At 39.9% G+C, this 25,344-nt stretch overlaps 1 protein-coding gene across 14 annotated transcripts in view; it reads right to left on the bottom strand.

The window, feature by feature from the left end:
* Positions 1-363: 363 nt before the first annotated feature.
* Positions 364-25,344, bottom strand: part of DOCK9 (dedicator of cytokinesis 9) — a 273,741-nt gene continuing 248,760 nt past the window's right edge. For all 14 annotated transcript variants that reach the window (XM_046664993.1, XM_046664998.1, XM_046664997.1 and 11 more), the window contains 8 exons: positions 18,531-18,653; positions 17,707-17,820; positions 16,019-16,165; positions 12,513-12,723; positions 7,003-7,193; positions 4,042-4,142; positions 3,768-3,906; positions 364-1,637 (listed from right to left, as the gene is read on the bottom strand). In XM_046664993.1, the coding sequence (XP_046520949.1) occupies positions 1,515-1,637; positions 3,768-3,906; positions 4,042-4,142; positions 7,003-7,193; positions 12,513-12,723; positions 16,019-16,165; positions 17,707-17,820; positions 18,531-18,653 (1,149 nt within the window). In that variant the 3' untranslated portion in view covers positions 364-1,514. The remainder of the gene's footprint in view (positions 1,638-3,767; positions 3,907-4,041; positions 4,143-7,002; positions 7,194-12,512; positions 12,724-16,018; positions 16,166-17,706; positions 17,821-18,530; positions 18,654-25,344) is intronic.

Here is a 25,344-nt window from a genome sequence, read left to right as displayed (position 1 = left end):
TTGTAATCTCATGGACCACTGTCATATATGCAGTCCATCGCTGACTGAAATGTTGTTGTTATGTGGCGCATGACTGCAGTAGAATTCAGAGCCAGACCACAGTGCAACAAAGCATTTATCCAAGTCCTCTGGAAGATCTGGCTTCTAGACCTGCCTTGAAATCTGTCTCATGGAAACTTAGATTCCTCATGTACCCAACCGGAGCTTCTGTCAAACTTGTTTAATCGACCAACTCTCTCTTTTTTTCCCCCTCAAGTATTTTAAAGCAAATTTCATACACCACGTTATCTCACCCCCAAGTATTTCAATATCCTGCCCCTCGTAGGACTGTCAAACAATAAATACCCAGTATTCACTACTGGAAAATCAGCAATGTTATTTTTAATACAGATGTGGTACAGAATGTTTAATTACAGCAGGGCAGAGATTCTAGTTAAATAAAATTAAAAACTTTTATTTTTCCAAATATAAAATTACTAAATTAATGTCTCAAAAGAAAATATAACATGGTGAAAGCTTTAAATTACACCACTATTCACCACAGGATTTATGATTTACCAATTACATACTCCACCACTTTGGCAAAAGGATGAAATTTTTAAAACAGTTTATAAACCTAACATAGCAAAGACTGTATACATCTCAATATTGCACTTTTTTATGTACAAGAATAAAACAGTAAAGTGTATTGTATATACTAAGTACAGCACAAATTTGTCACAATTAAACTTATGCAGAAGCTGATGTGAGTATTAAAAATGTAGAAATGTAATACACGTATATACAGGATGCTGAGACTGTATTAACAAACTCTATGTACATAACAATATACTGTACTATTTTTAAATTTTTAGCATAGTTGTGTTTATTAATACAGGCCTTTGGTTCTAAACTGCTTGACTAGTTTTAGGCTCACATAGTTTCTTAAGCTTTCATATTTTTTAAATGCAAGTAAATGAGTATAAAAGCACTAAACCTTCTGGTTCACTGGTACAAAAATTACAATGGTCAGTTCCCTTGGGTCATCAAAAACTAGTCACAAAAATAATTCTTGTATTCAACCTGAATGTGCCACAGGAAAAAAAAAATATTTTCAAGATTTTCCAGCTTAGCCTAGAGGCAAAAGGTTACCTCAGCCTCAATTTCAGTGCTACTGTCCCTGCTATGTACATTCTAGAACACTTGTTTTCTCTAGGCCGTTTAATACTACTCTGTAAGGAAGAATAAAATTTAACTCCAGCTTAAGAGTGTCCACCACACACTTCTGTTAAGACACAATGAAAAGTTTGAATATTGCCAGCGAGATTTAAAAAAATACGTGCACCCTCTTATGACTCCTCTAGAAAATGTGCTAAGAAATAACACAGTTCTTTATTTCCTTTCTCTCCCATTCCCCTTGACTTCTTGTGCTCGGTCTTCCCCGTGTCTTGCACGGGCCCAGTGATTAGTTTTGGAAATCATCCTGAGTTTGTAAATGACAAAGCAAGTCCCCACAGGTGATCCATGAGGTGAAATCACACAACTGAGGACGAGCTGGTCATCCCATGAACCATTGTGCTTGTTGGAGTCCCACTGATGGCATTGAAGATGTGAAGGGAATTCGGTAAAACGCTCGTCTTCTCCTCCAGGGGGCAAATCTCGAGGCACAGAAACACAACATTACCCAAGTGTAACGCCCTGAACAACATTTCTCAAAATGGTGCATTTCACGTCACACACAATTTATCACCCAGTGGTCACCGAGACCGTGAATGACGGTGCGCTCAGATAGCTTGGCTTTGGCAGTTTGCAGAGGGATTGGGTCAGCTCATCTAGGAAATGACCTTTTTCAGATCAGGATTAAAAGGAGAAAAGTCAAGAACAATATGTTTTGTTTCCTTCACAAGTTAGTGAATGAAGAGCCTTCTAGACTCATCAGATTATAAGGTGGCTTGAAGTCTATCTTACACATACTTGATGGGGACATGACCTAGCCTTGTCCTTTGGAAACATCTTTTAAAATGAATCTGGAGCACCTGTGTTTCTCTCCTGGCTCCTTTTCTCAGGGTCTTACAGATTTCCATCCTGGGAAAGAGATAGTGGCTGCCCCTCTGACCTGAAAAAAATCTCTTTTCATACTAGGTAATGCAGGGAAGAATTCTAAGCACAAGACTTGACCTATTGCCAGGCCGAAACTGAGAACAACATACATTCAGAGGCTCCCCTGGACAAAGCAAAATCAGGTCTATTCCAGCCACGACCCTTTCTGCTTAAGGGTTCAAAGGAGTTTAATCTTCATAGTTGTTGAGATAGTGAAAAGGTCAAGGTGCAGTTTACAGCACAGCACTGCATTAAATGTCCACATAATTTGGGAGTTTACTTTACAATTTTCAGCCCATAATTTTTTCCTACTTTCATCTTTTCTAGTGCCAAATGCTGGCACCCACTGATCAAGCTTTCCATCCTACAGGAATCTGGAGACCTCAAGAAAAAGACCTTGAGTTTTCTCTAAAAACTTGTTCCCAGGAGACCCTTCCTTTCTGCTTAATTACTCACATATTTATTTCTTTAATCATTTCAATTTTTTCCCTACTTTTCTAAATGCCCAGAAGAGGGTTGCCTTCTTCTGAACATGCATTATCATGACGCCAATGTCTGCAGTTGTCCAAATTCAGTAATAACTTCATGTGACTCAGTTTATCAAGGTTCAGAAAAACAAAATTAGAAAATGACATTACCATCCCATCTGAATGTGTTAGCATGGAGGACAAAAAAAAGCAAGCAAGTTAAATCTCAGACATTTAAGCTAGTTTCCTGCAACAGACATTTCCTAAGTAAATCATCATGTTATATACTAACTGGCAGAAATGGTCCTAGCTTCCATTTTGCAGGACTGAAAGACAATAATGTAGGGGAACAGACAAAAATAGTTAAGTGTTCTTAAGGTGCCAACACTAATTATAAAGACTGGTACTGCGACCGGGAAGAAGTCACCCTGGTTGATGGAGAATGGACCCCTCAAAAAGCAACAATGTGGCAGCTGCTTTTTGACATTCACTTGGTTCCCGGGGCAGCTGTCCCTTCTGATGACTACTGAGCCCACATCAGTAATCCTACTGAAAGGAATTCATACAGGAAGGCGATAGTAACCTTGTAATCAGGAAAGATGCCCGTAATGACAAGGAATATAGAAGCAGCCATGAAGAATCCACTGGGGCACCCATGGGTTAGCTGTAAATAGTCAAAAATGGAACAAGCCTATTTTTTTTAAATGGCACATTTTTTAAATGTGCTGTTTGGAGTCCCACTGATGGCACTGAAGATGTGAAAGGAATTCGGTGAAATGCTTGTCTTCTCCTCCAGGGGGCAAAGTTATTTAATGCAACAGCTAAGTCCTTAAATCAGGCTAGTAAACCCTGTTCTTTCAAAGGATTGGATGAACAAAGGAAATTCTAGGAAGAGTATGGGTATTTCTTTTAATGTGAGTTTTATTTTTTTGAGCTAGATTGGTGGGGAAGGTCAAAGCTTATAAACTGCAGCCACCTCTAAGGGCAATGAAGAGAGGTGGGTGCTGCTCTCCTCTGGTCACGTTAGATACTAACTGGTAGGCAATTTGTTAGCTGTTCCCCAAGTAACCTGTGGTTCGATAGTAGCAGCAATGTACATTATTCTTCAGATATCTAAATTCTGGAAGGATGTTGGAAGGTTTAGGCCACCATACGGTGTACTTGAGACCCAAAATGATGCATGCTCCCTAAAAATGAGAAGAACTCCAGGCTGGCACTTACCTGCTCATGCATGATTTCAGAAAGCTCCTTTGCCATTTCCCTGTAGTTGGCCTTCATTTCTTCCTGATACTCTAACTGGTCCTCTTTAATCAGCCGTTCATTTACTGCTAAGGCTTGACCACAAGCTTCCACAAATTGCCTGAAATGGTGCGGGAATGAAAAAAAAAAAAAGGCATGTAGAGGACAATGAATAAGTCCAACTGGTGGTATCTACTGAATGAGCACAGAAATGATGAATCCTTGAAGAGAAAAGGACGTTTCCAGTGTGGTTTACCTGAAAACTTCTTTAAGCAACTTCACTTTATTGTCAGGATACCTTTTTGTGTTTGTGTCATCTAAGAAAGCTCGGGCATACGCTAGTGGACCAGCGTTGACCTAGATAAAGAACAAAGATTTTAAATCATGTTATGAAGAAAATTACCACTATCATTGATTTAGTTTCAGTTGGAACGTACTAAAAATGCTGTTTGAGTGAGTTGGTCATGACCCCTGCCCTCCAGGAACTTATAACTCAAAAAAGGAAAGTGTGAAATAGGCTTATATTGTTATATGTCATTTGATTTTATCATCTCAGCCATTCTCAGGGCACTTGTGTTGATGGTTCCTTTTATGTAGGAAGAACCAATGCTTGGAAAATTTAAGGACCTGTTCAAAGTTGAACAGCCAGTAAGCAAAATGCCTGAGATCAGAGCCCAAGTCTTCCAATTGGTATTTGTGCTCCACCATACTGACTAAGAGGTCAATCTAGTGAGTTCAGTGAAAAACTGAAAAATATGGGAAATACACCAGTTTTTAAAAATCAACTGTTCACCTCATGGAACTGTATAGGCAGCTACGGCCACACTGGTTTGCTGTCCTCGAATGAAGCAACAGTGTGAGGTGTGCTAGAAGGCCAAAGATTAGGGACATTCAGCAACGTGTCAAGTGAACCAGCACCCTGCATCTCTCTTTCAATTAGCCAAGAAGAGTTCTCTGAAGTTGGGTAAGTTAGGAAATGTGAGAATGTGGAGAGAAAGAAGGTTAGACACACTGGATGGGGAGGAGAAAGTTCCAGGCATCTGAGACAGCTTGGGAAAGGCCTTGACCATGTGATACTGCCTAATTTTTCCTGGGAGGTCTGGTGGGCTTGGAAGGTAAGTAAGTAGGGAGGCTGTCTGTCTTGTCTGTCACTGTTGGTGAAGGGGAAGGGCTCCATGGTGTGCAGGACTTGTCTTGTCTGTCACTGTTGGTGAAGGGGAAGGGCTCCATGGTGTGCAGGACTTGTACAGTAATGGCAGGAGAACCGAGCTGTGAGAATTCACACCAGAGGTGGGGAGACAGACGGCCATTGTGGTTAGAGGTGGGCCCTAACAGGAACAACTAGCTAATCTTGTGTGATGACTGAATATGTCATCACACTGGATATGTGTGGGGAACTATGTTAACAACCTGAAGATGACCCAAATGACCAATTATCCAAAATGATACAATATATTCAATTTTAAGAAGAGGCAAAGAGGAGAGCTGATGAGACTTTGTAAGGTCTAAGATAACAAGACCTTGGAGTGCAGCGCCATGAAGGCACCCTGATGGCTCTGTCCTGTACAACAGCAACCCCAGTGAGGCTCTTGGTCAAAGAACTACAGAAACAGACAAATAAAATGATAAAATCAATTTCCTCTGGCTCCAACTTTGTTGTTATCTTGGTGGGCAAACACATATAAACTTAATATCCTCATTTCACCATGGGATTCTTTGCTTTCCAAGATGACTGAGCATTTATAAAACTCTAAGGTCACCACCAAATGGCAGGGCACATTTTGCCCTTTAGAAAGCTCAACCTGTCTAGCCCCACCCTTTACTGGTATCCACACTCCTCCGCTGGCCTTTTGATAGAGGCATGATGTTCCTAGGCCATGTTATTGAGTGGTTTTGTTTTTAACTGCAGAAAACTGTGGCCTCTGGCCCTGTTATGTAACCACTTACATTACTGGAATATTTATCATATTCACTTGATAACTTATTTTAGCACCTAAGTCTTTTGGGCCATAAGGGAAGATGTTAAAAATATCTGCAAATACTTTCATGGTGAATGACATTTAGAAAAATGTTAGGCAACAACTCCTGATAAAAAGTTGACAAAAACTGATTTCACAAAATGAACCAAGAAAATCCCAAAATCTATATACTACAATCTACATGTAACTTTCATAAACACACCCTTCTTGAAAGAGAAAAGAATTGGAGATAGGGCGATACACACACACACACACACACACGTCTGTGTACATATATATATACACACACACATGTAAAACAAGTGCTAGAGTTATTCATATACACTTAGAAATGTCAATAAAGCAAGAGGCATACTAGTCACCAGAGGGAGGTTATTTAACATTTACCAGTTTCCCAGGAAACCATGTAAGTAAGAAACCTTTTAAAAAACGCACTATTGAAGTGTAATATACAAACAGAAATGAACACGTAAGTGTAGAGCTTGATGAATTTTCACAAACTGAACATATCTGTATAATCAGTACCTAGATCAAGAATGATCTTTTCCATAAATGGTGCACACTTCATAGCTATATGGAAAAAAAGATATATTTTGATCCCTATCTGCTACCACATACAAAATCACTTCCAGACGGATTGCAGATCTACATTGGAAGGAATGCTGAACAAAGGAGGAGAACATAGGAGAGCATCTTTGAAACAGATTTAAGAAAGATTTCTTAAAGAGGACACCAAAAATGCTACGAGTAGAGGAAAAATTGATTCATTGGGCTATATTAAAATGAAGAATTTCTGTTAATCAAAAGACACCCTTAAGAGAGTGAAACTTACGGTATTTTTTCAGATACAATTTTCATAGAAACCAGAAACAATAGTTTTATTTAAAAAATCTGTATCTACCCACATTTCTTTATGTTTAGAAGAGTCTTGAAGCTTCCAATTAGGCACCTAGAATTCCCCAAATTACCAAAAAACAGGTTAGTATGGAGAGCTGTCTCTGCCCTAGCTGTTGGCTTAGCAAGAAGGACAGCTCTGGTAGGTGGGATGGGGTGGGGTGGGAGCTCTAAGGCTACTGCCCGCTCTGATGTCAGGAGAAACTGCACACAGACACTGTGGGGAGGTAACGCGGATCGCCTGGTAAGCCAGGGATCTACACTAGACCCTGGTGGTGTGAATGACTTGAAGTTTATCGAGGTCCGAAGGAGCCTTTCCCCTGTGGCTCCATGGTTTGGCTCACCTGAACGCTCACACTGCCCTGGAGTTTGAGCTGCAGTTTGATCATGTCCACTTCAGCCGAAGAGCACAGCTGCCGGAGCTCAGCCACTTTCTTGCTCATCTCATCAATGGCCACTTCAATGGGGTTCAGGTCGGTGTGGTGTTGGTACATGACAGGGATCCGCTTCTTTACATATGGGAAGCAGTGTATTGCTGCAGAGGAGCAAGTGCCAGAATTATTCCATAGCCTGCATGATCTTTACTATTATTGAGGTAGAAGTAATTATTATTCCCGTTTTACAGATAAGAAACCCAAAGTCTGCCAAAGTCATATGCCAGTATTTTGTGGAAACAGACTATTTTCTTCCTTTATCATTGTTTATGTTTAATGACAGGTTGTATCATACAAAGTCAGGAGAGTTAGGTCCTTGTTAAGCTTTAATGTGAGAAGTGTGTCTTTGAAGAAATCACTTTATCACTCCCTGCTCAGTATTCTCATCCATGAATGCCCTGCCTTCCTTGAAGTTGTGAGATCTGAATGAGCTTAAAAGTAGGTATAAGATGGCTTTGAAAATATAAAAAAGACTAAACAGTTTTGAGGTATCACATACAGATTAAGTCAGAAAATAGTTCATAAAAATATGCTTGAGACAATTCATTTTTCTCCAAGGAACAACTCTGAATCACATGCTTATGTCTGTAGAAATCAGAGAAACCAATGAAAAATAACAAGTAAAAATATATTTCCAAGCAAAGTATTTTATGAACCACATATTCACAAACTGTTGGAGTAATACTAATAAGAAGATATTTTGAAACTTAAATGAGTAAACAATGTAAGTAAAAACATTTACTTTTTCTTAGTTTTTTTTTTTTTTAAAGATTGGCACCTGAGCTAACAACTGAGGCCAATCGTTTTTTTCTTCTCTCCAAATCCCTCCAGTACATAGTTGTATATTTTAGTTGTGGGTCCTTCTAGTTGTGGCATGTGGGATGCTGCGGCAGCGTGGCCTGATGAGCGGTGCTATGTCCATGTCCAGGATGCAAATTGGCAAAACCCCGGGCCACTGAAGCGGAGCATGTGAACTTAACCACTTGGCCATGGGGCTGGCCCCCTTAGATAGTTTTTTATCCAAAAAATCAATGTTATTTTCATCTATCATAATTTGATACCTGAACATACCAACACCAAAGAGTTAAGTTTAAAAATGAACAGATGAATTTTAATTTGAGTCTGTTTCATATTTCCATGCTTTATGTTATATAAATATCTATAATATTCTCATTTAACATATTTTTACTAATAGACATATAGATAGATACTTAAAAGCTTATTCTATTTTTTAACAAGCAAAAATAAGATGGGAGTGTTGTGTTTGGATTTGTTACTATTTAGTAAGGGGCTGGGGAGGGTTTACTCAGAAAGGACTTAGCAAAAATGAGAAAACATGGCCAGCTCCCCATAGATCACAGAGTTCCGATGGGCCCCCCAAAGTCTGGACAAAGCAGGAGAAGGTGTTCAACTCTATGCAACCTCATTTATCACACACTCACATGCCTGTTCTAGTCTCTACGTGTTTTATCAATCTAAAGCCAAGGGTCTGGGCCTCCTATTTCTTTTGCGTTCCTTGCAGACACACAGTTTTTAAGTGACAGCACTGGGATGGATAAATCCTCTTTGAATTGAAAGCTCCTTTGATAGTGTGACAAGAGCTAGGCATTGCTGCTTACCAGCCAAGGAGACAGGGAAGTGGTCCTCCAACCAGAGGTGTACCAGGATGTGACAGACTGATGTGCTTTATAGAGGAGTGCTACAACATTCCCATTTCTAAGAAGGAAGTACCTGTGGAAATGTTTCATGAGGCTAACAGTCATGTCAAAACACATACGATTAGTCACAGTGTTTGTGTGCCATGGTGCAGTAGCACCATCATTTCAGGGAGAAAAACCATCTCCAACGATGTTTGTGAGGTGTCCATAGATTATACTGATTTCATTCACTGCAAAAGTCCTGAGTCACTGCTTCTTGTGATGGTAACTGGAGACTTAAAGCGGCAAAGAAGAGGTATAATGATACAGAAAACTCAGAATCTGTCCCTGAGCCTACCAGGTCCATGTGATCTGGGACTCCCCCACCAGCTGGCCTCCTGACTTCCTTGCTGGACCCACCTCTTCTCCTCTCCCTCAGGCTCACTGGGCTCCAGTCACACCAGCCTACTGGTCATCCCCTGGTCCCCTGAATGCATGGACACAGACATCCCCAGTGCCAGCCTTTGCGCCAACAGCTCCTTCTCCCACCAGACATTTGCAAGACCCTCTTCCTCATCTCCTTCAAGTCTGGACCCAAACATCATCTCCTCAGTGAGGTCTACCCCAGCCACCCTATTTAAACAGCACCTCTCATTTCCCTCCTTTCTTAACTTCTCATTTCCAATCTCCTTTTGCTCTTGTCCACAATATGTATTCCTTCCAACACAGGTGTATTTACCCACTATGTTTACAGTTTATCATCTGTCTCCTCCCACTAGGATCTAAGCTGCTCAAGCCAGAGCTTGGTTTTGTCAGTATGCCAAGTTGGAACACTACCTGTGTTCAATATATTTTGCTGAATTAATGAATGTATTACCACCCAAAAGACTAAATGAAAGAGCAAACTGGTCTGGAAGGTGGAAAATTAGGTGACGGACTGAGCGAGCCATCACGTTACTAATAAATGGCCCACATTCATGATCTGCAGCCCTTTAGGAAGGAGAGTGAGGAAGAGACAGCTGAGAAGTGTGGGTGACTGGACGGTCTGGTTAGACTGAACATAAGGCGAAGGGCAGGAGAATATTTCCAACCTGAGTCCGAGTCTGGGCGTGATTTGGAAGACTCTGGAATGGTGATTGGGAAGAAGCTCCATGGCAGGAGTTCCATGAAGGAAGAAAAGGAGGGGATCATGTTGGGAGGCAGGCTCAGGAGTGTACACCGAAGGGGCCTGGAGAGTGATCATTAGGTTTTTCAAATGATCACAATTGCAGCTAACTGACCGAACTATCCAGGAAAGTGAGCCTTTGCCAGGTTCAGAGGGCAGGGAGGGCTGGGGCGTCCCTACAACTTGGAAGACCAAAACTCAGGTCTGAAGCAAAGCAATGGAAGAAGAACCTAAAAGATTAAGAACATAAGGGAAAACTCTCAAGCTCAAAGTCTTCAGAACAATCCCGGTCTGTGTGTCTTTAACTAAACGTTGACACAAAGTTTACATGTTTTTAGTAGCATTTTTCTAACTCTTTTCTAAATCTTTATGCTGCTCAGTAACCATCCGTTTGATATTTTGAGATCTTTTAGGGCAGTAATGGCAGCCATTTTTGCATGTTTTGTTGCACTATAGTCCCCTCGTGCTCTTCATCAACCAGAAAAGGCAAGGAGCCTGATGGTGGGTGAGATCTAGCAAAATGAGGTACTTTCTTTCCCTTCCTGGGTAAAATTCACAAAATTCTTTTACCACAAGATGGATAGTATAACTCATTTTACAGATGAGGAAACTAAGGCACAGAGAGGTTAAGTGACCTGCCCAAAGTCACACAGTGAGGATGAGACCCAGGTCTGCAGGACCCCAGGCCCAGACTCTGCACTGCCCACAGCTGTGCAAGGTGGTTACTTCCTGAGTCAACCACACGTGTCTCCTTTGCCTCTCTCTGAAGGGGAGTTACTCTTTGTCCTCTCTGTTCTGCCAGGTTCAGAGCTTTGCTTACATCCTTTATCTAATCTACAGTATTTCTATGAAAAAAATGGTAAACTATAACCTTGAAGGAAATCTTGCCAGGGAAAACACCCTCTGGTAACTGTATGAATCAGTGTGCTACCAGAGCAAAACAATCGTAATAAAAACCCCCGGCCCTGACTCATCAGTGAACTAGGTTTATTTAAAGCAACAGTTCTTAAACTTGAGCGGCATCAGACACCTGGAGGGCTTGGTTAAACACAACTAGCCTGGCCTCACCCTCAGAGTGTCTGATTCAGCAGGTCTGGGTGCGGCCCGAGAATCTGCATTTCTAACAGGTTCTCAGGTGATGTTGATGCTGCTGGTCCAGGAACAGCCTTTGATAAGCTCTGATTTAAGGAATCAAAGTCATCGCAGCTACAGAGACAAACATTGTAAGCTGATAATTCTCCCAAAATGACTCCACTTAGAAATGTAGTTGTCTTGCTTATTAACAAGAAGAATTTGTTACTGTGTCCATTAGAAAAACAATTCATTTACATATGGGGGAGGGACAGTATTGTTTGTGCTTAACATGTTATCTTATTATTCTAAAAGCAGGAGCAGGGACTCTTTCTTTAAGAATGCAGGTTTTTAAAACATTTTAACTTTTATCTCAGTTCCCTCATAGGAAGGGTAAAGAATTCCTCTGCAAAATGCTGTTCTGAGCTATTTTATAATGAGCCATATTCTTTCTTTGGTAACAGCTTTACTGAGATAGCAATCACATACCACACGATTCATCCATTTAAAGCGCACGATTCAACAGTGAGAGCGGAGCCTCACTTGAAATGCAGCATCTTAGCAGCGTTCCTTTCATTTGTTACTCTGATGCTCCATCTTAGCGCCCAGATGGAACACTTGACAACATCGACTTCTAGTCCAGCAGGAGGTGCTTTCCTGGCTTGACTTAACTATGGCCCCTCTTTGAAAAACTTGCCTAAGTAGTGGATACAGACACACCTGGCATTCTGAACAGGCCTCTCCACCGGTTTTTTTAAAGTCAAGAAAGTGTTTTATTTTAGGTTACCCCAGCCATGTTGCTGACCCTAAGAGTGGATGGGTCAAGCTCCCCCAAAGAAGATAAAAATCACTCCCAAGACGACTGTACTTGTCGGGAACTGGGAAATGATGCAAAATACATTTCTGAGAACGAGTTATCGATGGCTAAACAGTGCCAAAGGATCAATTAAAACTTCAACAGCTGTCTGGGTGGCCTCTGAATGCACTGAGCTTCCTGGTACTGGAGGTATTCAGGCTGAGGCTGGCTAACCATTCTCAGCAATGAGGTGGGAGAGATCCAGCCTCATGTCCCATTTATTCACTCCGCCTAAAATCTCCGAGCAGGTCTGTGCTGGGACCTCTGCGACAGATACGTAAGGGGTCTCTTCCCGTGAAGTACGCACAGGACTCGGGTGCAGGGGCTTTTGACCTGGGGGCCACGGGCCTAGAGAGGGGTCCACGTGGGTTTTAGAAGAGACTGTAAATCACCTGAAATTATGTGCAAAAGCATTCTGAGATAAGGGCCCACTGTTTTCAACAGATTATAAAAACAGTAAGGGACCTTACATTGGAAATGAACTTCTGATCTGGTGGAAGAAAAAAATGCAAACAGATAAAAAGAAAAATGTCATGAGTATTCAAAAGTAAGCATTAGATAAACATTAAACTGAAATGGATAAGTGGGGAAAGTTAACTAAGCTTCTGGATCCCTTTGGAAAGCTCTTTATCGTGGTGTCCAGGCACGTGTCTGGATGGGATTCTCAAAGACAGGTACCGAGAAACCGTACCTGTCAATATGGTGCGCCGTTTGCACTGCTCCTCGACCCCACCCTGCCTTTTCCCAGTCTGAGTGAAGGGCATCTCAAACATGAAGCGGCGAATGTTATGAGATCTTTCAAACTCTGTTTTCCTTTCTTGCAACTCTTTTTCATCAAAGAATGGGATCACATGAGTCACCTGGATATACGCATACTTGGAATCCAGATCCTTAGGGTTGACCTTCAAATGAATGAACAAAATGGAAGATTAGTGCTATTTCAAAGCATACCTACGCTGTGTTTTTCCCCTTTTTATTGGTAAAAGTTTTGGAAAAACTCAGGAAAGTTGGAAAAAAAATAGTAAAACAAATATTCACAAACCCACAACTTAGAAAAAATTGCCAATACGTTGCTATGATTGTTTCAAATATACACACACATATACCCATATGTGTCTCTATAAATACATGTATAGACATTTTTTTTAGCTGAACCATTTCAAAGTAAGTGGTACACATCATGACACTTCAGCCATGTGGCTGACCATGAGGAACATGTGAACATCAGGAACATGTGTGCTAAAAATGAGAACATTCTCCTCCATAACCACAATACACTGTTGTACCTAACAAAATTAACACTAATTCCCTAATATCACCCAATACCCAGTCTATATTAAAATTTCTCAAATGTCCCCAGAATGTTACTTATAGCTATTTGTGTTTGAAACAGAATCTAATCAGTGATCACATTTTACATTAGCTGATATGTCTCTTTAGTCTTGTTTAATCTAAAATTCCTCACTATTTTTTTTCATGACACTGAATTTTTTGAAGACATTATGCTAGTTTTCTTGTAGAACGACTCCTTGTCTGGATTTCTCTGATTGTTTCCTAAGCTGCACTTTTATATAATTGGCTTAGAGAGAAAAATGTTTATTTTAATAATAATGGTTAAAATCTAGGTCCCCAAATTATAATTAATCTGTAGATAGATTAGATTAGATATAAACAGATGTAGATAAATTTAGTACAGGTACAGAATAATTAACCATAAGCTTAGTTCCTGAATAACTCAGCACATAAACGCTTTAAAAACTAGGATTAGTAGTGCTCTAACTTCTGTTACATGTTAGAGAACTAAACACAGGGATTTTCCATACAAAACCAAAAGTTTTAGGGAGACAAATCAATTTTATATATACTAATTCTATCTAAAGTTCCAGAGCAATAGAAGGGGACACGAAAGTAATGACTGTGCAGAGAATTTGCAGATTGCACTGGACTCAGGGCAGGCCAACCAACGAACCCAAAATGGTTTTACTGGTCTCAAATAATGACGCACCACTGATCTCTTAACAGAGATGTTATGAAGAAAAATGAAAGTGCCTTAAACTTTGTAAGTTAAGATAATACATAACGTCATAAGTTATTTTTCTATTTAGAAAAACCCTCTGGCTAATCATTATAATTGTATCCAACGTATTAATTTTCTTTAGCAGAAACAATTTAAAAGCAGTGGACATGAACATTCTTGCCTAGTTTTCAGTGGTTTTTTCCCCAGTCTTCATTTTCAAAGTTCTATGTATGTATCAGCAGAACGGATGGAGGACTGGGGTTTGGGGGAAGAGAAGAGAGTCTAGACGGTCTTTCAGCTGCCGCATAGGGGGCCACATACGAAAAGGGGAAGAAGAACATAGGAGAACCTTGAGAAAAGGCTGTAATGTTAAAGCCACAGCTTGACCCAGACAAAGGTTTTGGTTTTAGAGAAAAAGGAAGGTGGACCTTAGTAATTTGGTCTGGAAAAAAAGTAGGTCTTAAACAGATTGTGCTGAGGTTTCTGGTTAAAAATGGACTAAAGTATTCTTATCCCTTTTCCTTTGTGCGACTCTTAAAATAATAGTAAAGAACTGACCTGCAAGAACCAAGAAAAGAGGACAGAAGACAGCAGGTGTATGGAGGTGTACTACCTGACTTGGCAGAACGGAGGAAGTTCTAAGCCAAGTTCCCATGGAGTGGGTAACAACAAGCAAGTCAGTGCACCCCTCAGAAGCCTGCTGCTGTACACTGAATGTCTGAGTTCCCCACAAATTCATATGTTGAAATATTAACCTCCAATGTAATAGCATTAGGCAGTGGGAGGTGATCAAGTCATGAGGGTGGAGCCCTCATGGACGGGGTTAGTGCCCTAATAAAAGGGACCATACAGAGCTCTCTCACCCCTTCCACCATGTGAGGAGAGTGTAGACATGGCCGTCTAGAAACAAGGAATCGAGCCCTCACCACACACCAAATCTGCCGATGCCTTGATCTTGGACTTCCCAGCCTCCAGAAGTGAGAGAAATAAGTTTCTGTTGTTTATAAGCCACCTGTCTTTGGTATTTGTTACAGCAGCCTGAATGGACTGATATCCATAGAAGACCAGCACAAGGATTAAGGTGACTGGCAGAGGTGTAGGGCAGAAACCAGGGCAAGGGGCCCAAAGTTTATTGGAGTGGTGGAACCCCAGGTTCCCTTCCTTAGTCCCTGCCCCACAGAAAGCAGAGATTGTTCCTTGGAGAAACTGGTCTGGAAAATGTCTAAGTGGGTTTGCCAGTCTCGGCGGAAGCAGGGGTTAGGTACAGAGCAGAACACAAGGAGAATAGGTGAAAGGCTGCAGACTTGTGTCCTGCATCCAGAATCCAGAATTACCCCCTTCCCTGTCCTCTCTCTACCACCTGAGCAGGAGATTGGAAGATTCTTCTCTAGAGAAAACAAAGGGCCCCAAGGAAACAGATTCCAGACACTGGGAACTCCAAAGCAGGGCTCAGGATGGAAAATGAACTAAGGATCCTCCAAAATGGTGGACACAGAAAGAGGTAGAGCTTATCAGTGCTGGAAACTGAACAGGAGGAACATTTTTAATGCAAAGAACAGGAGCTCTATCTTGGCCTGAGTTTCAGGAAACAAAGGGCCACTCAATTTCCTGGAGATGTCCTGTAGACAGTGAGACACATAAATATCCAGGAAAAACGTGTAGGTTCAGAAAGGGTCTTCATGAGAGCAATAGAGCAGAGGACAGCCTCTCTAAATAGAAAGTAGATCTCATTCTGACAAGTGTGCTGGCTAGTCAGTTCATTCCTTGGTCTGTCCGTTTGCCAGTCCATCTGTCCATACAGCCAACAATCAGTCAGTCAGAGTATCAGGGAATGCGCCAGGCACTGTGCTCAAGACCAGGGAAAAGTGCAGTGAGAAACAGAACGTTGGACCCTACTCTTACAGAGTGTCTAAACATATGTACTAAAAATGGTACATCCTTTCAGACATTAATTATTTTGTAAAAAAAATCTTTTTAAAATTATGAAATAAAGATTTGCTTAATGGACATCTGAAAAGCACAGAAACATATTAAGAAGAAAAAACCCACACTTGCCGCTCAAGGCCAATTTTTTCTTGGGTCTTTTATCTACACACATTTATGAACATACATGATCCATCATGTATAATCAATAAAAATAATATTATATTGTTCTGAAACATTTCCAAACATGGTCTTACCTTGCCAGAGTCTTGTATCATCTTGACATTTTCAGAACCAAATTTATCTGAGTAAAGTTTAAGGAGTCTCTGGGAGATTTCGGACAGAGGCGTGAGTTTGGGCTCTTTGTAAATATACTCCTTTCCATCTTCATCTTCAAAGAATCCCTGTGACATAAGGCACAGTTAGAGATACCCCCAAATACAAGCCCAAGGCGTACCACCCAGGAAGGATTTGTTCGTTATAAGGGTTAAAAAAAAAAAAAAAGGGAATGATCTAAAATAAAATCCTACTTAAAGAAGCTTTCCGAATAGGAAGGAAAATGATAATAATGTGAAGTCTGAGTGCAAAGATAAAGGAAGAACACAAAACTGCAAACTCATTCAAGAATGCTGTCATTACGTGTTGAGTGAAATGAAAGATTGGGGATTCAAGACTGTGTTCTTTCAGTGAAGTCTAATGATGGGTTTCAAGCCTGTTTCACATTCCCAAGAAGCAGAACTCACTAGGAAATGATTCTGCAGCCTGCTATAGGCAGGCCTCAGAGTGCACACACATCCCTTCTCCTGACCACTCCCATAAACACAGGATGTCACAGCATAAATGGAAGCATTCAGGTCTGGAGTAGGTTCGGCAAAGGTTACATGCAATAAATTTTGCTTTACTGATGAGAAAAATATTAATAGGTGGCAGTACCATATCAGAAAACATTTTCCTTATTACCAGTCATCATCTGTTTTAGCACCAATCATATCTGAATACAACAAGGCTTTGAAGTGCATGGGAAGTGAAAAAGGTTGAAAATTTAAAAGTCCAGATTGAGGTTAATATTTAAAATAAATTTTTAAAAAAATGTTTCTCATCTAAAATAAAAGATAGAAAATGGTGCAAAAAACACAGTATATAAAAAAATGCAGGCTAATATGAAACAAAAAACACCCACATCAAACTAGGAGTTTTGATGCAGTAATTTCACTATATTATTTGCTTTTTAAAGCATTTACTGTAATTACCTCCACATCTGTTTCACTGTCTGTAAACTGGTATTGCTATAAAGTTATAAAAGACAATAACAGAATAAATTGAAGGTTATATAATGCTCATAGAAAACCACACACCCTAAATAAATGGATTATAATTTATACCATTTAATCATGTTAGAGACTTGGAGGTTAAACTTTCAGTTAAATTTAAATGAACCCTTTCGTATAGGGTTTCTGAACATTACAATGGTAAATATAACTTGGGGAGATATTATATTACATAAGATAGAGATGCATAAGGACAAAGGAAACCAGAAAGTCTTAATTTTGGTTTAAAACATGCAGTGCAGTTGTATAAGGAAACAGGTGATTTATTTCTGTAAATGGAATAAAATGTTAATTTTTTTGGAGTTTGTAATGACTGGACAGATACACATACAGACTTGAAAAGGAAACTTGCAAACCACACTGAAGTACCAAAGATGTCGCTAAGAACGTCTTATGGAGGGAGAACTTACCGCTGCCTTAAGAAAGTAATAAAGAAAAGACAGGAAGAAAGAAAAAAAGCAGAAAGTTTACTACTGAGGAAGATAAGAATCATACTAAATATGACAAATTCATCAAATTAGCACTTATAGAAAACAGAAAATTTACAAAATACTACTTTATAGAGTTAAAAAAAAAAAAAGGACTTGGGACAGCCTACAGACGGAGAGGAGACTCACCTGTCCGAAGAAGGCCACTCGGAAGTACGTCCCCAAGAGCCTGCGGCCCGAGTGCATGACCTCGGTCACTTTGCTGTAGGCCCGGTGTAGGGTGTCATAGAGATGAGCCAGCCTCTGAAAACAGAACAAAACCCATTTCCTCCCACTTGCAACTAGTAGAATCAATTTCAAAATAACAATTAAATGAGATAATGTAGGTGAAAATTCCTTGGACTTGAGTTAAAAAAAAGAAAAGATCAAGAATGTATTTTGTCTGTACAACTGGTAGAGATCACTTCTGAATTGTAATGTTTCCTACCCAAAGGGCCATCTTGCGTATTGAGGACCCATCAGATTTTCATACTGCAGTAAGCAAATTCTGTTTTCAAGTTAGCTTGAAATGTTGGAGATGGTCCAGTCCGATGCCAACATTTTTCACCCCTGCTTTTCCTACTTCATTTGCTATGCTAAGAGAAAATGGACAACCTTCCTTCCCAGGAAGGAGGGAAGGGTTACCATTTTTCCATGCAGGTGGAACAGGGAAGAGTTCTGAGGAAAAAGGCACCTGGTGATTATAAAACTCTGTTCCTGGCAACCTTTCAAAAGTGAAGTGACAGAATTGCCAACCCTTGCTGTTCAAGATTCAGGGTCTGTGGAGAGGTGGGGTCTGTGTGTGTAAGACCTGGTGGCTCTGAGGGTGGTGACTAGAGGAACCATGTGGAGGGTCAGAGACCACTTGCTCATCTCTGACGGTGGCTTGCTTGCTCTTTGCATGTAGGAAGGTCTGGGGATATGTGCCACTCCAGTGTCCTCTCAAACAGGAAAAAACAAACCCGCTCAGATACCTCGAAATCTCTTCTCTTCTCGTAAATGGGGATGATGAGTTTATAGATGTCAGCGATCAGCTCGTAGCGTTCAGCCTTCCAGAGTCCATCTGCACACTGCTCTAGGAGCTCCATGAGCACCTCCTGATCAAGGAAGACCATCGGCCAGAAAAGAGTGTTACAGGGAGTAAGACATTGTACTCCTTAAAGAATTCAGAACTGGTTAAGACAGCTAGGAGGAAAATCTCCAAATATGTAATATTTTTAAACACTAACTCCCACACTTGTAACAACTCATCGCTATGTTCTTTTTTAGGAGTCATTTTCAATCACGCTTACAAGCAGAAATGAAGGGTTACATCAGGGCACTGTGTAATAGTTAATTGCATGGAAAAAACTGACATCCATAGCTTCACACAGGCTCTACATTTTTCTTCTTAGTTCTCTTTCTATAATTTAGAAATTTTTTTCCCTCTGAGGAACAATGACAATACTGAGACATGGAGAGTTACTAATGTGCCTGCCTCACCAACATCCTTTCTCCTTCCTTGGAAAATTTCTACCTACTGAAGTCTGAGTAGTCACCCTCCCTCCATTAAGGTCCTTGAACTTTGGAGGAATTTAACACAATTCATGACTTGAGTTGGGGCATGTGGCTCAGATTTAAACTAATCAGCATAAATCTGTTTCCTGGCCACAGTCATGCTTCATTATGGGTGGATATGCGACTTAAACAGGCCAATCAGGGTGAATTTTAGGACCCCAGCTTAGAATGCTGGGACAGACGTGCTCTCACCAGATTGGACATAAGAGAGGCAGCACGCAGCTTGCCTGGGGCTGGCATCCATCTCATGACCATGGAAGGGGCTGGTCTGCCTTAGGAACAGAGTGGAGAGCTCCCCCTCCTTCCTAAAGCAACTGTATCTTCTTTGTTTTGGGTGAGGAAGATTGGCCCTAAGCTAATAGCTGTGCCAATCTTCCTCTATTTTGTATGTGGGATGCTGCCACAGCATGGTTTGACCATGCGATGTGTAGGTTCATGCCCAGGATCCAAACCCACAAACCCTGGGCTGCCGAAGCAGAGCATACAAACTTAACCAGTATACCACTGGGCCAGCCCTGCAACTTTATCTTTGATAACTTTGTTAAACATTCAGGGTGATTGATGTCAATCTCTCTATGGACTTTCCCCATGGGCATCAATTTACTCAACCTTTATTGTTTAAGCCCATTTAGGATGATTCATTAATGATGTGGATTAAATTTTCATCTGCTTGTCATCTGTATGGCTTTAATGAAGTGTCTATTCAAATCTTTTGCTCATTTTTCTACTCGGTTATTTTCTTCTTATTAGATTTTTAGAGTTCTTTATATATATTGCATAAAAGTCCTTTATCAGAGATGTGATTTGTAATTTTCTCCCAATCTATAGCTTTTCTCTGGATTTTTTTTTAATAGTGTACCGATCAATGCAAACCCTATTTCTTTTAATAATACAGTACCTATCAATACAAACCCTTATTTATTTATTTTTGGTGAGGAAGATTGGTCCTGAACTAATATCCATTGCCAATCTTCTACTTTTTGCTTGAGGAAGATTGTCCCTGAGCTAACATCTATGGCAATCCTCTATTTTGTTTGTGGGACACCACCACAGCATGGCTTGATGAGTGGCGTATAGGTCTGCTCCCAGGATCCAAAACCATGAACCCTGGCCCGCTGAAGCAGAGCGCACAAACTTAACCACCATGGCACTGGGCTGGCCCCTGGATTTTCTTAAGAGCGTCTTTTGAAGAGCAGAAGTTTTTAATTTTGATCAAGTTCAATTTATCAATTTTTTATTTTTTGGACTGTGCTTTATATACCTAAGAAATCTTTATTTAACCAAGTTCACAAGATTTTCTACGTTTTATTTTAGAAGTTTTATAGTTTTACATTTTACATTTAAGTCCATAATCCATTGAGTTATTTTTTAATATAGTGTAAAGTGTGGGCCAAAGTATTCCATACATATGTCCAATTGTTTTAACACCATTTGATGAAAGACTTCCTCATTGAGCTGCCTTTGAACTTTCGTCAAAAATCAATTGACCATATGTGTGTGGGTCTATTTTCAGCTTCTCTATTTTGTTCTACTGATATATGTGTCTATTGTTGTGCCAAAACTACACTGTCTTGATTACTAATGTAGTTTTATAGAGGGTTTCTCCACAGTGACACCAGTGCTATTTTGGACCAGATAACTCTTTGTTCTAGGGGCTTTCCTGAGCATTAAACAATGGTGAGCAGCAACCTACTTGATGCCAGCATCAAAGTAGCAACTATGCCTCTCCCAATAACTGTGATAATAAAAACTGTCTCCAGACGATGTCTCCTGGAGGGGGCAACATTTTCCCCAGTTGAGAACCAGTGCTTTATAGTAATCTTGAAATCAGATAGCATGACTCTTCCAACTTTTTCAAAATTGTTTCGGCTAGTCCAGTTCCTTTGCTTTTCCACATAAACTTTAGAGTCAGTTTGTCAATTTCTAATAAATCTCAAGGTGGCAGTTAGATTGGGACTGCTTTGAATGTCTAAATTAATTTAGGCAGAATTGACATCTTAACAATATTGAGTCTTCTCCAGTTACTTAGGTCTTCATTGATTTCTTTCATCAGTGTTTTATAGTTTTTAGCATACATATCTATACCTAAGTTTTCATGTTTTTTTCGATGCTATTATAAATAGCATTTTTTTTTATTTTGATAGTTTATCTTTTTCAAGGAAAGCGCTTTGTTTGAATAAGATTGAAAGTCATCCAGCATATTTGTTTGTAGAAATTATACAAAATAATCATTAACAATATAGTGAAACCATGGTATAGAAACCTCTAAATATGAAGAAGGTTGTTTGATTTTTGTATATTGATCTTGTATCGTGTGATCTTGCTAAACTCATTTATTAGTTTTAGTAGCTTCTTTTGTAACTTCTTTGGGATTTTCTCTGTCATCAAAGAAAACTGTATCTTATGTGAATATAGACAGTTTTATTTCTTTTTCTTGCCTTACTGCACTAGCTAGAACCTCCAGAACAATGTTGAATAGGAGTGGTGAAAGCAGATATTCTTGTCTTATTCCTAATTTAGGGGGAACGCATTCAGTCTTTCTCTATTAAGTATGATGTTTGCAGTAGGTTTTTTGTAGATAATCTTTTTCAGGTTGAGGAAATTCCTTTCTACTTCTACTTTTTTATTATACATGGATTTGAATTTTTTCAAATGGTTTTTCTGCATCTATGGAGATGGTCATATGGTTTTTCTTATTTATTCTGTTAATATGGCGAGTTATATTGATTGGTTTTCCAAAGTTGAACCAACAGTACATTCCCATGTACGTGGTCATGCTCTATTTCCTTCTTTTATATATTGCTAGATTCAATTTGCTAATTTTTTTTAAAACATTGGCACCTGAGCTAACAACTGTTGCCAATCTTTCTTTTTCTTTTCTGCTTTTTCTCCCCAAATCCCCCCTGTTCATAGTTGTATACTTTAGTTGTGAGTCTTTCTAGTTGTGGCACGTGGGATGCCACCTCAGCATGGCCTGACGAGCAGTGCCATGTCCGTGTCCAGGATCCAAACCAGTGAAACCCTGGGCTGCCAAAGCGGAGCGCACGAACTTAACCACTCGACCACAGGGCTGGCCCCCAATTTGCTAATATTTTTTAAAGGCTTTTATAGTTGCCTTTCGACATGTTTGTATCCTCTTCAAAAATGTAAATGAAAGGTATGACCGGTGTTTTTCATTACTGGCCTAATGTTTCATTATAGGCTAATGCCTACAGTTTATAGATCTGAAGGAAACAAAACAGTTTTAAAACAGCTGTGAATCAATTTACCAGAAAATACTACCTAACCGACTTAAAAAAACCATCTTTAAAACAAAATATTTAACTCCTATGTCATATTTACAACACACAAATCATAAAACTGTCATCTGTGGGACTGAACTCTACCGGTGCTTATCAAGAGGTACATACCAGTTGTCTCATACTTTTATGCAGGTCTCATTAAGGGCAAACATTAAAGCCAGATATATGTAGTAACTACCCTAACAGCTAGAGACAAAGAAGAAATCAGACAAGGTTCTAACACCATCTCTTTTCCTTGTGCATTTATATTACGAAGATGTACACCTCTCTCAGTTTTGTCTCAAATCCAATGGGGATTCTATCCAGGCTAAGCAGAGCAAACTTTTATGATTCTTCTCACACTCCTCTGATTATAAAAAGCTAGATAAATGAAAAGCATACAAATAGAACTTGTACAATGTCAGTGTCAATATACTTACTTTCCTGTATTTGTAAAACTGAGGAATGTAGTAAAGTCTAGCCTAATTTGGTGGTTGTGAATATCAAATAAAATTTTACCCATCAGAATGCTCGGAAAACTGTAAACACTGTATGGTAATTTACAGGCCAGTTAAACAAACCTCTCTTATTTGAATCATCACTTCCTATTTTGTATTAATTTTTAAAAAATGATATCTTACTTCTACTGGGCTATGTAACATCCCACAGTGCCACATACATATTTGGTAGTCAAGAATTTCTTGGATGAATGAATCAGTCTGCATTTTTCTTAGTAATAACAATAATGCTAATAGCTGCCCTTAGCTGTAGGGAAATGAGTTGATTAAGAGTCCTTGTATCAAAGCCTTGCATTTCTTGCGTATCTTAGGTCAAAGACACTGCCACTGGGTATTTATTGAATATCTTCATTCTCAGTGGGGCTATGGGACTATAACGGAGATAGAAAAATTCTGAGAAGACCCAATTTCCCACTAGGGATGAGAATATTGTACAACCAAGGCATTCCTCTGATAATGAAACAGTCAAAAGGCATGAAACTTTGCCCATTCAAATATTGTTCTCAGGGGCCGGTCCAGTGGCGCAGCGGTTAAGTGCATAAGTTCCACTTCGGCGGCCCGGGGTTCGCCAGTTCGGATCCCGGGTGCAGACGTGGCACCGCTTGGCAAGCCATGCTGTGGTAGGCATCCCACATATAAAGTGGAGGAAGATGGGAATGGATGTTAGCTCAGGGCCAGTCTTCCTCAGCAAAAAGAGGAGGATTGGCAGCAGTTAGCTCAGGGCTAATCTTCCTCAAAAAAAAAAAAATTGTTCTTAGGTTTAACTTATAGACTACTCATCTGGCCCCTTCTTTTCTCACTACTGGGATTCATTCTAAGAGAAACGTAAATTTTTTATAAAAAACTATGACTGGTTCCACTAGCATGGAATGGCCCATATTGTAGATGGAAATACACAATGATGACACTCTGTCTATTGTGAATAAGATCGAAGAGATCCAAAGATTTTTAATTCCATGCCACAGCAGTTACAGCACAATAATAATCTGGAGTCAATTCAATGCAAGCTCATAGGAAACGGAAAATTCATCTCAAAGAGTTATAAAAGTTTAACTATATACAGTCACTACCACATCATTAGCTGATTCTTTTATTCATTTGTTCAAACATTCTACCAAGCATCTGCAATGTGCAAGGCACTGTGCTTAACACTGGGTTTATAAAAAAAAATCTATATAAAGAAGTTTCGGTAATTTATAAAAATGGCTTGATAGATTTTTACCAAACATGGAGGGTCGGTTTTAGATAGTTTATTAGGCCATACGACGTAAGTGAAATTTGCTTTGAGGAAGGGGTCCTCAAAGACACACACTGTTATCCTTCAGAGCAGCTAGAATGGATGAACTAGAGACTCATGACTGCCAGCTGAAAAAGATGTGATGTATGTGTTAAGATGCTGAGGACAGAAGAAAACAGTGCTTTCAAATATGTGTCCAAACTCCACATCACAAGGGTAGACACTCCGAATTGAGAGCAGCAGGAGTTGTAGCTTATTTAACAGCAGTCGGTGTGCCTCTGGGCAAGTACCAGGGAGGCCAAGGATCAAGTGAATAAAGCCCTTCCAGCTCTCCTTCACAGCTCAGTCTAGTGTGGGGAGAGATTACAAAAGATGGTCGTAAGTGCACTGATACATGCACAGGGAATCAGGGACGCAGAGAGGAGCGGCCTCCATCCAGTGATGAAGGAAAGGAAACCTCCAACCTGCATGGAAGGTTGCAGAAAGTGCTGACTGACCGAGCCTTAAAAATGATCAGGACTTAGTCAGGGGAAGGTGAAAGGTGGGAGTGGGAATAGGAAGGAGGAGGGCACAGCATGGACAAAGACATGGGAGTGATGGCAGCATGGTGTGTGAGGAATTTACTTTGAGGGGGTGGAGTATAAAATCTGAATGAGAGAGTGGCAAGAGAGGAGACTGGAGAGGTGTGAAGGATTAAACATAGACTGAATTGGCACACAAAGTTTTCTGTGTCAAAAATAAACTAATAATTAAATGTAGATAATTTTATGAGATATGAAAATGCATCTAGACGTAAATCAAGTACACAACAATGAAGTATTATGTAAGGAAGATGTTACTTGATTTTAAAATGATGTTCTGTCTATCCACATCAGGTATCTGTGCATAGCAGCCTTTCAGGTATAATTTAAATGGCCCTAGATTTAGTCACTTAATAAATATATATCAAATAGAAGCTATGGGTAATCACCTGGGCCAAATGCTCCTAACTGAGAGACTAAGATTTGAATACCATTTTTAATCTAGTTTAGTCAAACTAGAAACACATGGAAAGTTTAATAACAACGAAACCTGAACTCAAGTAACATATCAATACTATAGACAACTGAGTTCATTATGGAAAAATCTGTCATACTTGGTACAAAAAAATAGACTTCAACCAGGGAAACTCCCCAGGAAGGTTGGAAAATGGGGA

This window comes from Equus quagga, chromosome 6 (genome assembly GCF_021613505.1).
Source record: "Equus quagga isolate Etosha38 chromosome 6, UCLA_HA_Equagga_1.0, whole genome shotgun sequence".
NCBI classification, from domain to species: Eukaryota; Metazoa; Chordata; class Mammalia; order Perissodactyla; family Equidae; genus Equus; species Equus quagga.
Note: the sequence above shows the minus strand (reverse complement) of the source record. Positions and strands in the feature narration are given on the sequence as shown.